Genomic DNA, 17,358 nt, shown 5'->3' on the forward strand with positions numbered 1-17,358 from the left:
AGTTAAAAAAAAAAAAGAACCGGACCACAACAATCTTTGTAGCTTAGCGACCTATATCGGGGTCGGAGAATGGATCCAGGGATTGAAAAACGGATCCGTTCCGCGAGACTCCTGCATGAACTTCCCCTGTGTATTGTTTTGTGCGCTCGTGCGCCTTTTTCGCCCAATACAAGGCGCTTCCTTCGATAAGCCAAATAAAACTATTTCTAGAGAACTTCCAAACGCGAAGCTTGGTGCTTTCAACTCAGGGCGAGGATTTCTCTGTTTTACGCAGTTAACAGCAGGAGAAAAATGAGAGTTGAGGAACCAAGACGTGGTTGCAAAGGGATTTCTGGGCTCCAGCCAACCCACTGAATTGGTAATATGGCAGCGTCCCCGTCCCCCCTCTTTTTTAAAGTGTAGGTATTTTCTGGTGTTTTCCCATCAAGTACCTGCCCAATTTCTGTATGGCACACGCCAGGAATCAATAGAAGTTAACAAGTCCTCCAAACATCCCCCCCTAATCTCTTTGTTTAATCGCCTTTACAATCCAGCCCAAGGAAAGAGAATTAAAAATCTTTGAAGTCTCCTGGCTGACAAAAGGCTCAGCCAAGTAGACTTAAAACACTCCCTTCTTTTCCAAAACTGGTTTGTCGGGGAACAATCGAAGGAAGTAAAATTTATGGAGAAATTATACAGTGGATTTGTCACTTAAAATATCGTAACTGTCTCGGGGACAATCCCCCATGCTGAGGATTAATGGTCCCTCCAGACCTTTGATTCACCAGCGCCTTTTCTTTGCCCTTGACAAATTGGATTTTTAGGAATGGGAAGGTCGCCGGGGCCATTGTTGGCTGCCCCATTCAAAAAAGCCCTTGATTATGCGTTGGGGTGGGTGGGGAGAGAGAGAGAGAGGTTGGTGGATGGGGCGGGTGGGGGGTGGGCTAGGGAAAATCTCCATGTGACCCTCTCGGGTGGGACTCGGCAGCTGCTGCAAGAGCCACACTCTCTCATCGCCCCAACCCGGCGCCCTGGAGCACCGGCGGGCCGAGGGGAGAGCCCTCGTGTGGCAATTGAAAAGGCGGCGCGCACCGTCGGCCGCGTCACTTTGCGGGCGGAGATAACGCCGGTGCGGCTCAGCCCTCCTAGCTGCCTGCCTCTGCCTCTTTCCCTCTTTCTGCCTCCCTCTCTCCCTTCTGTCACTCGAAGAGAGTCCTGGGCGCCTTTCCCGATCGCCGCGTCTGTAACCCGGAGGCAGCGATGCAAAGCAGCCGGGGTCCGCCGGCGCTCAGCGTTACCGCGGAGAGCTGCATCCCGGCTGGCCTGCGCCTGGGTCCGGTGTCCGGCACCTTCAAACTGGGCAAGTACTTGTCCGATCGCAGGGAGCCGGGACCCAAGAAAAAGGTATTGCTCCCGCACCTTGGCGGAAAGCACTGTGGAGGGAAGGTGGGCGAAAGAGGGGAAGTGTCCGAGGGGCTGGCGCGCATCCTTGCGAGGGAATGTTTCCGCAGCAAAGTTATTTCTCTGTCCTCCTCCTCCGTTCATAAACGGGTTTGGGTGTCCACACGAAGCATCTCTGCTCTTCGGATCTTCACGAAGCCAAGAGGCTGCGGGGATGGGCAACCGCCTCTCTTTCAGACCTCTTCCTGGCCTTTCGGGGGAGATCTCTGACTTTAGATGACTTATTTGCGGGGATGGGGGGGGGGACTGTGTTGAACCCTGCTGGATTGGACGTAGATGGGGAGGGGAAAGCTGGAAAAACGAGACAGCGGCGGGTCAATAGACTTACTGGTGCCCCCGCACCCCGAATTCTAGGAAATCAAATCCGGGTAAATCAAGGTAAATAGTTTGCTCCGGCTGATCCTCCACCCTGATACCAGAGTGGTGGATATAAAATCGGATATATATTCACAACACGAAATAAAATAATAATGAATGCATTAACTGGTAGCTCGACCCCTGTTGCCTGCGATGCCAGTTTCTTTTATTGAATGTACTATGTTTACCTTCTGATTCAAGGTTCTTTTTTAACCTTAAAGTGGAAGAGGCAAAATAACAGTTAAGTGAAACGAAATCTAAAGGTTCCTAACGCCACCAGGTGAGATTTGCCTCTCATGCAGGATAAAACAACAGCAGAAAAACCTCGCCCGAGACAAAAGCGGCCTGCAGTTGAGATTTCAAGAAGGGTGGCTGGATGGTGGAAGTTTGTGGGAGCGAAATCCACAGTCTTGCGGCTCCTTAAAGACTTGCGGATTTATTGTGGCTTAAGCTTTCCTGGACTAGAGTCCGTCTCATCACCTGCTTGAAGGTGACAGATGCACACACGCGCACAAGAGCGCGTCGATGTTTGTTTGTTTAGGGAATGCTGGGGCCTTAAGGCCATGAAGTGCAAGGGGGGCAATTGTAAGCTTTCCCCACAGGCATCTGTGCAGAACCCAAATGAATGCAAAGATAAGAGATGAAAACAGTCCTCCCACAGACCCCATGTCTGGAATGATTCAATTTATGAAGCACCCTTTTAACGCCGAAATTCTCGCGGGCTCGCCACAGTCACCGTCATTGTTGTTTTGTTTTGCTTTTAAAGAGGATTTCAGTCCCTAAGAAACATTGACCAAGTAAAAGAGGATCGGAGCAATCGAGCTGATTTCCCAGCTGGCTCCAAATGTTGATCACTGCTTTGGAGTGTTTTACAGAGAAGTCTCCAAAAGGAACCCCAAATAAGAAAGATTTGTTTGTGTGTATGGATTGCAGCGTTCGAGCATCCCCTCGGATGAGCTTAGCAGAAGGCAACGTTGTCTCCTTTCTTCCCCAAAGCGCAGAGGTTTGTCGTACGTTCCGCTCGGATTCTGAATGCCCTTTAATTGTTTTTAAACGCTCTGCCAGCCCCTTCAAATTTATTTCTCATCTGGCTCCGTTGGTTGCTCCCTTTAGGCTGCCTTTGTTACAGTGACTTTTATTGCCTGGTCATTCAAAGAGGTAGCCCCTCATTTGCTCGCTCTCTGTGTATGACCAAGCAGATTATGAAGGATGAGGCAAGACTCTGAGGCTCAACAGAGTTGCTCCTGTCCTCTTCCTCTTTTGCTCTCATCCTCTTTTTTATTATTTCTGATTAGATTATTCGTTATTTAATTGCCCTACAGGGGCTGGGACCCTTGAAACTAGGTGTAGCCATTTCCCCCTCGAAGTAGGAACTATGGTTCTTAAATATGTTCCCCTTCCTCTTTTCAGGCTGCAGCCCTATAGGTCAGGGAAAGTGACAAGAAGCGGAAGAGAGTTTGAAGAAGGCTCTTTTCCCAACTAAGAGGGATTGTTTAAAGAGTTTATATAGGGCGTATGGGGATCACTGACCTCAGGGCAACTTACGCACTTATCTCACTTGTCTCACTTCGGAATGACATGGCATCGAGTGGAGGTGTCCCTTTATTGGTAGCTGCAATTAAGGTAAAGGTAAAGGACCCCTGGACGGTTAGCGGGTATGGGATGCGGCGCTCATCTCGCTTTTCAGGCTAAGGGAGCCGGCATTTATCCACAGACAGCTTTCCAGGTCATGTGGCCAGCATGACTAAATCACTACTGGCACAACGGAACACCGTGACGGAAGCCAGAGCGCACGTAAACGCCATTTACCTTCCCGCTGCAGCGGTACCTATTTATCTACTTGCACTGTTGTGCTTTTGAACTGCTAGATTGGCAGATGCTGAGACAGAGCAACAGGAGTTCACGGATTCGAACCGCAGACCTTCAGATCAGCAAGCCCAAGAGGCTCAGAGGTTTAGACCACAGCGCCACCCGCTCCCTTCGTAGCTGCAATTACGGTACATGGCAGTGAAGCCGACACATGTCGATTCAAACCCGAAGGACAACCTGGTCCACAGCTCTGGCTAAGTCTAACAATCGACTGCTATCTAAGTTAATTGGCACATTGATCCTAAAGACTATATATATATATATGTAGCAGTCACATCGACCGAAACTCCCCAACTTCGACCCACCTGGATTTAAGAGGATTTAAATCTCCCCCAAGACAATAAAGCCGTGAGCCTAAACATACTTACTTAGAAGGACTTTTCAAATGAAATAAAGGAGAACCAAATGAAAGAGTGGAGTTACGGCTGCAATCCTATGAACGTCTACTTGGGAGTAAGAGCCCTTGAACGCAGTGAGGATTTGCTACCGAGTAAGCATGCACGTTCCAATTCCACAGAACAAGTCGCTTATAAAATAAGAAGGTGTCCATCCTCAAACCGTTTGCTAGGAGACCTTTGCCTCGTTCCGGATTAGTGCAGCAATGGCTGCATTTGGTTAGCCCTGTAACTCGTCTCCTGGCTGCTGCCTTCGACTAGGATCGAGCTGCGCACTGGTTCACCTCTCTCTCTGTTGATTGTGGGATCCGCTTCTCATGGAAACGATCAAACACAGAGAGAAATTAGACAAATAAGTTATTTTAATAGGTTATGGTGTGTGTGGGGGGACAGGGATGTAACATTAGCGGTCTTTTTGTCTGTGGAGCTGCTCAGTACCAGCGAATGTTGTTCTGGCTAAATAAAGCAAGGACCTTGAACTGACTGGCGGCATAAATGACAGCCTCTGCTGTCCTATGTTCCAGGTGCGGATGCTGAGAGGGGAACTGGTGGACGAAGCCGGGGGCTCTGCTGTGGAGTGGATAGGGTTAATCCGGGCTGCCAGGCACTCGCAAGAACAGACCTTGGAAGCTATTGCAGATCTACCGGGCGGACAGGTACCTACAGCCTCCCTAACTCAGCTCTATGAGCCTTTCTGTCTCAGGGCTGGATAGATTGGCTTTGCTGTCTGGTTCCTTGACGGGCTGTTTCTGTTCTCCTAGATTTTCTACCGGGCGCTGCGAGACGTCCAGCCGGGAGAGGAACTGACCGTGTGGTATTCCAGCTCCTTGGCTCAGTGGTTTGATATCCCCACCACGGCTACTCCGACGCACGACGAGAAAGGTATGTACAGCACCTTGGCCAGCGACTTGCGCAAGGAGGAAGAGCCTCCCCACAGCGCTGCTCAACTAACTACGCGTTACAGTGAGAGTTTTGCTGTAAGCCCCGCTGAGTTCAATGGGATTTACCCACCAGTAAGTTTGGGATTTCAACCCCCAGATTCTTCTATTTGAACTTAAATCGAGACGGAAGATATCAGCTGAGCCGCAGACCATCGAGTACTTATTACAGTACAGTACAGGCGGAATGAACTTGAAAGTAAACTCTGTTAAAGTCAACACTGACTAATAAATTTGTGTGCGGGTGGCATTCAGTAGGTCGGTCTTATACCGTCTTCTAAACTCTAAAAACCAAACTACGGGGCAATTAATAAACTTGTCACAAACTTGGAAGTAAATCCCAGTGTAAACAGTGGTGGTTGTTTTTAAAAAGATCAAGCGAGCTGTTCGTTTGTGGTGCTGGATCTATATGAGACATGTTTGCAAATACATGCTGCTCAGCTAGATCCTGTGCATGCTCACTCGGAGAGAAGCCTCAATGAAGTTAATGGGGCTTACTCTCAAGTAAGTAAGATTGAGGACTGATGTGCAAGAAGAACCCCAGTCATGCCAAGTACTTGGTGAAAGAAGTGGGGAAGGCTTAAATACGGCTGAACCAGGATTGTGGACCTGATTGCAATAAAAAGGCAGTATTGGACCACAGCTAAGAGCTAAGATAAAAGTAGCTTAAGTAGGTCAAACAAAAATATTTACTCCAGATACCGTCTTCCCAATGCGGTTGACCTTTCATTGGAATAGTTCTTGAGCTACGAATTGAGACCGTGCTAGAAGGGAGTTTGGACCCTGTTCCTGCTCAGCCTTTTCCTGCATGTGCACCGATTCCCTCTGCACCTTACCCACTGGGCGCCCTGCCACACCGACATTCTTCTCCTTACAGTACGACAGTTTTGGATTTTGTCCCCCCCAGTGCTAAAAGAGGCTCGCTGGTTCTAAAGGCCTAGGATGGCTTTCCTTCTGCTTTTGTGCTTTGCCCTGCATCTGCCTTGCATCTCCCTCTCCGGCTTTTCTCGTAACCTCCGGATCCCGTTCTTATTCGAAGTGACGGTATAGTCCATTTAAAGCGGGAAAGTATGCGCGCTGACATACGTGAGGACACCTCCAACGCTGTTCCGAAATCTTGGGAATTCTTGAAGGGACTACAAAAGAAAGAAATGCCACTAGATCTTCTCAGAGTTCTAAGTGCTAGAGGAGAACTCGGCCAACCAGATTTCTTTCCCCAACCCGCCCAATCATAGTTATGGCGCTATAGTTTATACAGTGGTACCTCGGGTTACATACGCCTCAGGTTACATACGCTTCAGGTTACAGACTCCGCTAACCCTTCTTCAGGATGAGAACAGAAATCGTGCTCCGGCGGCGCAGCGGCAGCAAGAGGCCCCATTAGCTAAAGTGGTGCTTCAGGTTAAGAACAGTTTCAGGTTAAGAACGGACCTCCGGAACGAATTAAGTACTTAACTCGAGGTACCACTGTATTTTGAAATGGATTTTTGTTCTATCTCCTTTTTTTTTTTTAAGAATAGTGTTTTCAGTCAATCCATTCGTTCTCCTTTTCACTCTGGTGATGAGCGGCCACAGCTTCTTGTCCAAGTTAACGCTTTGTGTACTCTTGCTAGCGGGAAGGACTTTGGTTTAAGACTCGTTGATTCTGAGGCAGGGAAGTGCATGGAGCTACTAGGCCTCTCGGATTCAGTGACTTGTGGATCCGTAATGCCGGTGGGCCTTTATCTGTAGATTAGTGAGCTTTAGGAGATAATATGTTAAAACAAAGAGGAAACTTAATCCTGTTAAAATATAGAGGCTGTACGGATTCGGCAGCATTTCTTGGTGATGGAACCTATCACGAGATTCTGGCTGCAGTTAATGAAACTGGAGTGTTAGCTGTTAAGTCATCAAACAGCTATTCCGAAAGGCTTCAGCTAGAACTGGTGTCCATTGATTCCGGTGGAGGTTATTTCCACCACAGAGTGCAAGTTCTACACCATTGACTTAGATTTAAAACAGCTCGGCGCAATCCGAGGCAGTATAACTGGGACCAAACCCAAGAGGTTTAGCAGAATAAATGGGTCAAGGAGAAGAGCTGCTTAAAATCCAATTTTCAGTTACAGTGGTACCTCGGGTTACATACGCTTCAGGTTACATACGCTTCAGGTTACAGACTCTGCTAACCCAGAAATAGTGCTTCAGGTTAAGAATTTTGCTTCAGGATGAGAACAGAAATCGGGCTCCGGCGGCACAGCAGCAGCAGGAGGCCCCATTAGCTAAAGTGGTGCTTCAGGTTAAGAGCAGTTTCAGGTTAAGAACAGACGTCCGGAACGAATTAAGTACTTAACCCGAGGTACCTCTGTATATGGATTGGCCCACATAGCCCTAACAGACTTTAACTTGCACTCAGGCCCAACCCATGCATGTTTAATCAGAAGTAAACCCCATTGTGTTTAAAAGGATTGTGGACTTTGCAGGTTTGGGTTTGCAGAATACTTAGATGAATAATTTTGTAGATCCTGCACATTCTTGGGTAGAAGCCCTTTGAACTCAGAGCAGCTGCTTCTGAGTTGCAATGTATAGGACTGGGCTGCGTGGTGAGAGGGAATGAAACTTGTCATTCCAAGGACCCGTCTTCAAAAGTGCTAGTAATATAAATGTAAAAGGCAGCTACAGAGGACCGTTTAACATAACCATGTATGTTATTGCTTTCTGCACCTATGTGTGGTATAATCCTCCTTACTACAAGAGAAGGGTGAAAGAGAGAAAGTAAATTGTTTTAAATCCAAGTACTTCAGGGAAAGTGAATTTAGGAGCAAGCCAAAAACACTAGAGGAAGAAATAGGACCCCACCCTACTCCAATACTAGCAGACAGGAATTACTGAAACAGAAAAAAAAATAGTTTCAATGTAGGAGAACTATCCTAATGCAAGAAAACTTCTCAAAAAAGTTATCAATGAATAACTGATCTGATTGCCCATTTCACATCACAAATATGTATAAGAGGCTTTATATCCCAGACAAATGGTAAGATCTACTGGTCTAAATGGGAAATTTATAAATCTCCTGCAAAAGATCACAGATGGTGCACAGAAAGGAGAACTTTTGCCTCACAGGCATTAATATCTATAGCTAGGATGATGATTATAGTTGCAATTATTTGTCGCTTACTACAAAAAGTCTCAAAGTGACCTACAATTATAAAAGCATGCATAATGCATTAAAATACATCAAAAAGATAAAAGAATATTAATTGACTAAAAGTACCATCCTGCAATAACATAAGAAGGCCAAATCTTACCCCAACATGCTACAAGATGAACACCAGTACTGGCTAGGCTGTCATTGGCCTTTGATTTATTAAACAATCTAACAATCTATGGCCTTTTTAACTATGGGGGTGTTATTGTTTGTTGTTATGATATATATTTGTGTGTTTTTATATTGTAAACCGCCCTGTGACCCTTGGATTAAGGGCAGTATATATATATATATATATATATATATATATATATATATATATATATGACCCCAGTTAAGAGCTAGGTACCTGGGTGAACATGCACATATTTGCCTGGAACCTAAAAGTTGATAATGATGGCACCAGAGAGTATTCCACAATCAGGGGGCCACCACTGGAAAGACTGTGAAGCTGCCTTATCAGACTATTTTTCCATCTAGACCCCTGGGTATAGGGCGGTATATAAATTCAAACAACAACAAAAACAACAACAACAATTGTTCAGTATTTTCTACCCCCAAAGAAAAAAAATAAGTAAACAAACCAGCTATGGTGGGCTGCAAACCTAAACACACAGGAGGAAGTAAGCCCAATTGAACATCCTAGCTTAGGACTTACTTCTGAAAAAACAGGCACAAATTTGCACTCCATAGGAAGCTGCCTCATAATGAGTCAGACCATTGGTCCATCTGGTTTGGACTGGCTTCACTGTCAACACTGACTAGCAGCAACTATTCAGGGGTTCTACCTGCCCTACTTGGCTATGCTGGTGATTGAATTTGGAACCTTCTGCATGCAAAGTTGATGCTTTGACATTGAGCTATAGCCTTTCCCTTTCCTCTGATTTCTTGTTCTGTACTGGACATCATTTTGAGACATTATGGTCCCATATTTTTATGATATGGTCATGTACTCTGACCATACTGCAACGACTTTTTAAAATACTTTTGTCAACTTATCACCTTGCAACATATATTAGCAGATACATTATCTAATAAGGTGTAAAGAGAATCAATGGGTCACATTTTGGCACTTTGTGTTCTGTTTTCCGTGGCTTGAAATCATTAGGAGGCAAATTGAAATCAATAGGGGGCACATAATTTAGGGGTTCCAGTAGCACCTAAAGCTGTTTTAGAGTGAGTTCAATTATTAGTCTGCCTAGCACAATATTGTTTCCTCTCGTTGGCAAGTGTCTTCCCTAGCCCTGCTGCCCGAGATCCTTTATCTCAGACGTGGGAGAAGGGGGCATCTGTGGCCCTCCAGATGTTGTTGAACTCCACTTCTCTCAACCCCATTCAGCATGACCAATGGTCAAGGATGATGGGAGTTGTAGTCCAACAAAGTTTGGAGATGCATGGGCTCTCACTATTCCTTCTTTAACTGGGAAAATCCGGGATTTAAAATGGGATTTGCTGTACGTGAAGGTGTTATTTTGACGCCCACTTTCCCAAAACTGTACACCTCTCGGAAGCATGTCTTTTCAATATAAAAACAACGATCATGAAGGGGACGAAGCCGTCTTTCCCATCTCCCTTCCCCGGATACACCGTCTCTGTGTTTAGAGTCCATAGTAAATAAGAAAGTCCGTCGGATATTGTCCAGGTCTAAAATTAGCATCCTGTTACTGCTGTGGCCTGTGACCCTAAATACGCTTAATCCCAAGTAAGTGTTACAGATTTCAAGTGACACAAATTTATTAAGGACTGGAAAACTTCTGCTAGTCAGCATTTTCTTTCCCAACACTGCATTTTAGCAATTTCTAAGCTTCTGGCAATTACAAAACCCTTCATACGAAATTATAATACATAAGGACTAACGCAATAGGAAGCAACTTGAACCACGACTTTTTGCGGGGAAGGATTTAGATATTAAAAGCCGATTCAGCGAGTCTCTAGTCAGAGATTCTTTCTTCCTGGATAATCTGAAATGTGTAGGCAACTGAAGTCTCGGCGAAATCAACACGATTTGCTTCTGGAGAGTTGCGAACTGCGCGAGACATTCAATAGGCGAACTTTTTTTCACCATCATCCCATATCGCCTGCGTGCGTCTGCTGAATTCTTTTTGCAGCTGCTACAGGCACAGGAGCCCCGCTTGAAAAACAAACAAACAAACAAACAAACAAACAAACAAACAAACAAACAAAACCAGCCTTACTTAGTACTGCCGTGCCAAACCAATTCTTATGCTCAGCTTCTCCAGTTCCGCTAAAATTATTTTTAACTTTCTCGAGTAGACTTTCATTCAATCCTAAAACGGCAACACAAACCCTGAGACAAAAACAGTTGTCAAGCAAGTGGAACTGTAAAGAGGGTGGCACTTTAAGTTTCACAAAAGTGTTTGACTCGCTCCATTTAGTCATAGATTGAGTAAACGAGGCTCTTAGCAGCATAATGTGAATCGAGAATTGGGGGGGAGGGGGGGAGAGGAGGACAGAAGCCAGCAGTCTGGGTTTAGGGATCGTTAGTGTTTGCAAACAAAGATAATTGGAGAGCGCAGCCTTTGACGAGCTCGCCAGCCGGAGAAAGCTACTCAGTTAAGCTTGTTAACAGCGCCATCCTAACAATGCACGTTTATGCTGAGATGTAGGTCCTATAATCCAATGTGTTTAGGACTGTAGACTTAAATTCGTAAAGTTTTATCGTGGCTTCCTATTCGTTCTTTCCTTGCAACCGGGTTATCTGCCTTTCCAGTGTAAAGGCCATAGGATGCTTGATACCGCTTACACTCAGGCTGGGAGGGAGCTATCACTGAACAGAAAGACTTTAGTTTTCTCTGCAGTTAATGAACAGTTCCACGCTGGTTGATTCTTGAACTTTTAAAAGACCCTTTGGCTTGCTTATTCCAGCAGAATCGAGACCTAGCGCCTGCTATGCCTTCTTGGGCATCCTTTCCTACACGCCAGTTTCGCGTTAACCAGCGACGGAATCCTATCGCTGGAATCCTATCGGCCAAGCACCACCACCGCCACTAAACACAGCAACAATAGCCCATGGCCGTCTTTATTAAGCAGCCAGGGACATTCACAATTATTTCGCTGAGATGGCCAACTAATGCATAGATCACAAATCTTATTGACGTATAAACTTACAAGGTAACCCGGTGTGGTTGGACCCCAGGTGCCATTAGCCTCAGGATGCCCTACGGTCAGAGAGCATGGAAGCTTAGTTCTTTTGAACCCATAAAAAAGGGAAGGAAGGAAGGAAGGAAGGAAGGAAGGAAGGAAGGAAGGAAGGAAGGAAGGAAGGAAGGAAGGAAAGTACATTGGCATCTGATTGGCCACTGCAAGAACAGGATGCAGGATTAGGCGGGCTTTTGCCCTGGTCCAGCAGGACTGCTCCTATGTTATTGAGAGTAATATATCTGTATGTAGGTGTGGCGTTTATTATATGTCTGTATTTCAACTTTTAGAACCACATGTAGAAGAAAGATGATCGAATATAGATTCCACAAGCTATACATTATCTTTCATTCTTTGCCTCAGCCAGGCTCTTCACTATCTGTCTTTCCCTCTAAGCGATTTGCTTGTTCACTATTTCATATTCCGGCCCACCCCCCACAATCGAATTCCTGTGGGGCTTTTCTTTTTGCATTCGGAAATGCCACCTCTTTTACGAGTCTCTATAGCTTTGAAGCGCTGGTCGCTTAATTTAACCCTTGCTGGTGAATCCTCCGGTGCAAAACCTCCGTGTTCTGCTGCAGTGGCCCCACCGTCTCCACAAAGTATCGAAAGAAGGGGACGTGCGTATAGCAGGAGCACGAAGTCGCCCCGTCGGTTTGTTCCGCCTTAGGAAACGCCAAGCGTTTAAGGATCGGGGGCGCAAAGGGCACTGTATTCTGAAAGGACCGATTACGTATGGCCCATACATATAGGATATTGTCTCGCCTGGTAATGGGAGGCTCATGATCATTAGATTGGCCTTTGTTTCCTTGCGTCAGCTCCCTGACATAAGGCACCTATTCTGCAAACGTCAACAGATGGGCCGCCGGACACAGGCGTTAAGGCAACAGCTGCGCGCTTTTCATTCCTCGTGGAGTCCAAAGGCAGCCCCGCCAGAGCGCATTTGTGGCTCTCTGCGCCTTTGCACTGCTTTTTACTCAACTCTCTACCTCCCTCCCCTCTCCTCTCTCAGTACTCAACAGAGAAAGGCACTATCAGTTTAGGATTCATATCCCACAGCCATACATCTTTTTTTTTTATAAACTAATCTCAAACAACTCCTAGCTCGCTCGTTTTTCACAATCTCATTCTGAGATTGATTCCAGCCACACACGCATGTACTATGGAAAAATAGAGGGAAGTGCCTTCGACTGAATCAGACCCCATTGGTCTTTCTGGGTCTACACAAATTGGCAGCGGCTCTCCAGGTTTTAGACAGGGAGTCTCTCCCAGCCCTACTTCGACATGCCGGAGCTCAAACCTTGGGACATTCCGCACGCAAGGCAGGTGCTCTAACCACTGAGCCATGCGCTTCTCTCCCTCCTTCCTTATATCTTACATTCATATATCACCTTTCTTTCCTCATTGAACCCAAGCAGTCTCCCTTCCAGCAATGTGCAGACCCATAGCAGATCAGCTTCAAAAGGTGTTGGCCTCAGGTGCCCTCGGAGCGCATCTTTGGCACTCCTTACCTGCTCTCTGTGCAAATGGCATAACGAGCCCTTTCTATGTTACCCTAAGTGTGGGCTCCAAAGGCGAGTAGGGGATAGTCACAGCCGTCCACGGCTTTAATGGTAAGCACGCTTGCTGGAAAGTAAATCCTTGTGCATAAACATTCATGTAAGAAGGCTGTTAATCCGATAAATTACTTATAATGACTTTTCTAATGCTACCCACACACACGTATTAAAGTCACAAGTCTATAGTAACTTGGACGCGAAAAAAGAAAAACAAGGGACTACAGACTGACTGACAGTGCAACACGCCTATTCAGAATTAAGTCTTGTTGAGTTTCGATAACTTCCTATAACTTTGGGATTGCCGCATGAAGCAGGCGGCGGATCCACATTTAAGTAATCGTCGGTTTTCCACGAAGGTAAATGAATGAGAACTCCAAATCACAGTCTAGTTAAGGCATGGAGTGTTTAAATATGAATGAAATGGGTTTAGTTCCGCTAACGTCTCCGCTGCTGAACTGGCTTAAATCTAAGTAAGTTGACTTTGCCAGACAATGAATCAGAATGCAGTTCTCAAATCATTCACCCTGGAAACTTCTCGTTGCAGGTGGCAACAGAATTCTCTGTAGTAAGTTAGTTCAAAGGTCAGTTCAAAGCCTGCAATTTTATGTTTGCAAACCTAATTCTCACACTTTCCTAAATCCATTTGAACCCAGTAGGAATTACTTCCAAGTCCACATGCACAGTTTTCACTGCAGGGAAAGGCTCTCGTTTTTTATCAACCTCACTCCCTCCTAACGCGTTCCGAAAAGCCATCCACTATGGCTTCCTGTTCTTGAGACTATGCCTGGGTGTTTGGTAGGTGTTAGCTCTGATTTGATGTTCTAACCCTGAGAGGTTCCCATTAGTGGCCATCTTGTAACCACATTCCTTCCTGAGAGTTGACATGGCCTAGTGTTTTGATTCACAAATCTTTTCAGTTATTTATTTAAGTGGAATCCTCTCAGCTTCGCGGAGTTGTGAACATAAACAAGATATGGGATGCAACGGATTAATATCAATTGTTAATAGTTACGCAGGGTTCCACTACAATATCAGAGTACCCTGCATGCGGTCTTATGCCGAGTCAGACGTTGAAGTATTTTAAGTTCTTCTTTCTAGAACGTTAAATCAAGCTCGTCTAAGCTTCCAAGTTTAAGGTGCAAAACATGGTACTCTGCTGATCTCACCGGAGCAAGGAAAGATAGAGTTGCCAAACGTCCCCTTTTTCCAGGACAGTCCTCTTTTTCATGAGTAGGTAAAATGAGAGTCGTCATAACGATCCATAGGTAAAAGTAGAAATCGGCAATAGTGTCCCTTTTTTTGCTCTTCAAAACATGGCAACCCACATTATTAAATAACTAAACAATATATCCTCTCCTAGTGTCGAAATCCATTCTACAGACATTTGATCCATCTACCTTTATACTTATCTATGTGGACTTGTCTTGGCTGTCCAGGGCTTCAGACACGAGCATTTCCTTGGGATCCCATGGAATTGAACCTATAGGACCTTTTTGCACGTGAAGAGCGTGCTCTACCACTAAACCCTGAATCACCCCAGAATCTGGTTCTCTGTCTTGAATGTCAGCGCAGTAAAGCCAACTTCGCCGCTCCCACACATCTGAGAGCAAGTGCTTTGCACGCAGGAGGTTCCAGATTCGACCCCCAGCTGCTGTCAGTCAATGTAGACAGCACTGACGTAGACGGACCAGCAGTCTGACCTGGCGTAAAGCAACTTCCCAAGTGCAATAATGAAATGACTACCCAGGCACTACAGATCGCTATACCGACTTGGATAAATGATAATGGGCATCTATCCGAACATGGTTGGCTGGAATGCACTGGAGGAGACCTCAGCAAAGCCTGAGAGAGATGCCTGCTATGTGACTGTGGCATGATGTAGCCCGCTTTCATCTCCGCATGTTTGGGAAGAAGGGTAGGGAGTTGATATGTGCATGAATGGACTTGATATGCCCCAGTGCTGGTCTTTGCTAGAAGTATATGGATGAACTTTGAAAAAAAAAAAAAGAAGAACTTATGAAAGACAATTAACTACAGTGTTTAATTATGGGCAGAGTATTCTCCACATGGGTAGTCGGCAGTGCAGAATTGGCAAGTGGGTTGCCCAGGGCAAGATAAAGCGACGAACAAATTCAATAAATTATAATAATATTATAATAGCTGTGAAGTTTGAACGCCACATTACTTCACATTAAAAAACATACATTATATGTATTCCAACAAAATCTGAATCAAATTCCACCTTCAATTCAAGTTGCCTCCACGCTGACCTAGCCTTCAAATGGGGTAGTGGTGGTGGTTAACAGGTGACTGAACTACGGCTCCCATCATCACAGCAGCATTGAGGGCTGACGGGAGTTGGAGGTCTAGAAGGCCCGAGATTAGCAACCTCTGCTTCAAGAATTTCTCACTTTCAAAGTTGAACATATAATATTTCAGATCCAGGTTTCACATTCCCAGGCACCAAGAGCTTAGTCGGGGTTTCTACGTGTTTGCCTAGTTAACGTCTCCCTGCTTTGCTTTCCCTCTGCTAGGCGAAGAGCGCTACATCTGCTGGTACTGCTGGCGGACCTTCAAGTACCCCAACAGCCTCAAGGCGCACGTCCACTTCCACTGCGTGCTGAACAACGGCCGCAGCTTCCTGGGCTCGCCGGAGCACGCCCGGCCTTCGGACCTGTTCACCCTGTCGCTGAAGCCCGCGGTCGCGCCGGCGTCCTTAAGGACCCACTGCGCCAGCGGCTCCCGGGAGAGCATCAAGCGGGAATCCTCGGGCTCGCCGCCAGTGGCCAAGGCGGGCGGCGGCGGGGGGCGCAAGGCGGCGGCCAAAGAGGAGCAGGAGAGGGCCTTGGACATGAGCGTCAGCTCGACGGGACGGGGTCCGGGGCAGTTTCTGGGCCTGCTGGGAAGCGGCGGCGGCAGCAACGGGCTGTCCTTCTACCCCGGGGCGAGGTCCGCCTTCAAGCCCGCCGGCCTGGCCAAAGCCAACCAGGCGGACTCTTCTCCACCGGCCTCTTCTTTCCGGGAAGAGGGCAAGGCCAGCGGCTTCAGCAAGCTCTTGGGGAGCCTCAAGCCCGGCCGCTCCAGCGGCGAAGGCCCCCTGGGCGTGGGCAGCGGCCCCCACGGCCACGCGCAGCAGCAGCACCACGCGCCCCAGCCTCACCACCACCACCACCACCACCACCACGCCAAGTGCCACGCGGCTACCGCGCCGCCTCCCTCAGCGGCGGCGGCAGGCTTGGCTTATTCAGGGGGCGCCCGAGGTTTCCCGCTGCTCTCGCACTTCGAGGAGACGTCCGCCTTCAAGCACGTCGAGAGGGGTCTCCACGCCAGCCTGTCGCCGCCCGCCTCCGCCCGCTACCCGCCTCTCCCCAGCGGGCTCCACCTAGAGCGTTTCGCCGCCGCCCTGCCGCCCTTCGACGGGCTCAAGCCCTTCTCCGCGTCGGCGGAGTGCAGCCTCCCGCCCTTCATGCCTTTCACCGTCTACAACGGCGAGCTGCTCTACAGCGCCCCTTACTACCCGCTCAAGCTGCACTTTGGCAACCTCCTCAAGTACCCGGAGTCCGTGTCCTATTTCAACGGGGCCGCGGCGGCGGCTGCTGCAGCGGCTGCGGCGGCCGCGGGCCTGAACCCGTCGGAGCTGGGCTCCCTGGCCAGCATCGACCGCGAGATCGCCATGCACACGCAGCAGCTGTCGGAGATCGCGGCGGCCGAAAAGAGCCGCGGGCGGTTGGAGAGCTTGCAGCCCTCGGCGTCGTCGGGCCCGGCAGGCGGCAAGCCCAAGACGGGCCACTTGTGCCTGTACTGCGGCAAGCTGTACTCGCGCAAGTACGGCCTGAAGATCCACATGCGGACTCACACCGGCTACAAGCCGCTCAAGTGCAAGGTGTGCTTGCGCCCCTTCGGGGACCCCAGCAACCTCAACAAACACATCCGCCTGCACGCCGAGGGCAACACGCCCTACCGCTGCGAGTTCTGCGGCAAAGTGCTGGTCCGGCGCCGGGACCTGGAGAGGCACGTCAAGTCCCGGCACCCGGGCCAGAGCTTGCCCAAGGGCGGCGCCGGCGGCGCGGAGGACAGGAACGGCGCCGACGCCGCCGGGTACGCGCGCCCGGAGCTGCAGGAGCCAAAGACTGACAACGAGAGCGACGTCGACGTCTGCTTCACGGACGATCAGAGCGACCAAGACACGGGCGGCAGCAGCAGCGGAGGCGGAGGCGGAGGCTGCCGGGCCAAGGAGCAGCAATAGGAAGCAGCCCGAGGGGGTGGCGGATAGGTAGGGGTGGGCTTGGGGAACGGCGCTGCCAAAGCTGCTGCCGCTGCCGCCGCCGCCGCCGCCGCTTTCCTCTCCACCGGCTCTGCTGATTCACTCGCCCCTTGACTAAGAAAACGACCCCTAGAGTCTCCCTTCTTCCCCTAGGAACAGGACAGTTTTGCTTCAACACAACAGCGGCTCGTTT

General features: G+C 48.2%; 1 protein-coding gene across 1 annotated transcript; it reads left to right on the top strand.

Moving 5' to 3' along the window:
- Positions 1–1,129: 1,129 nt before the first annotated feature.
- Positions 1,130–17,147, top strand: PRDM13 (PR/SET domain 13; the record flags this gene model as incomplete). The annotated part of the gene is made up of 4 exons (XM_083731210.1): positions 1,130–1,383; positions 4,586–4,717; positions 4,823–4,943; positions 15,436–17,147. The coding sequence occupies exons 1-4, from the start codon at positions 1,240–1,242 to the stop codon at positions 17,145–17,147; spliced, it is 2,109 nt and encodes a 702-aa protein (XP_083587336.1). The 5' UTR covers positions 1,130–1,239.
- Positions 17,148–17,358: the final 211 nt, after the last annotated feature.

This window comes from Podarcis gaigeae (assembly GCF_964106915.1).
Source record: "Podarcis gaigeae genome assembly, chromosome: 3".
NCBI classification, from domain to species: Eukaryota; Metazoa; Chordata; class Lepidosauria; order Squamata; family Lacertidae; genus Podarcis; species Podarcis gaigeae.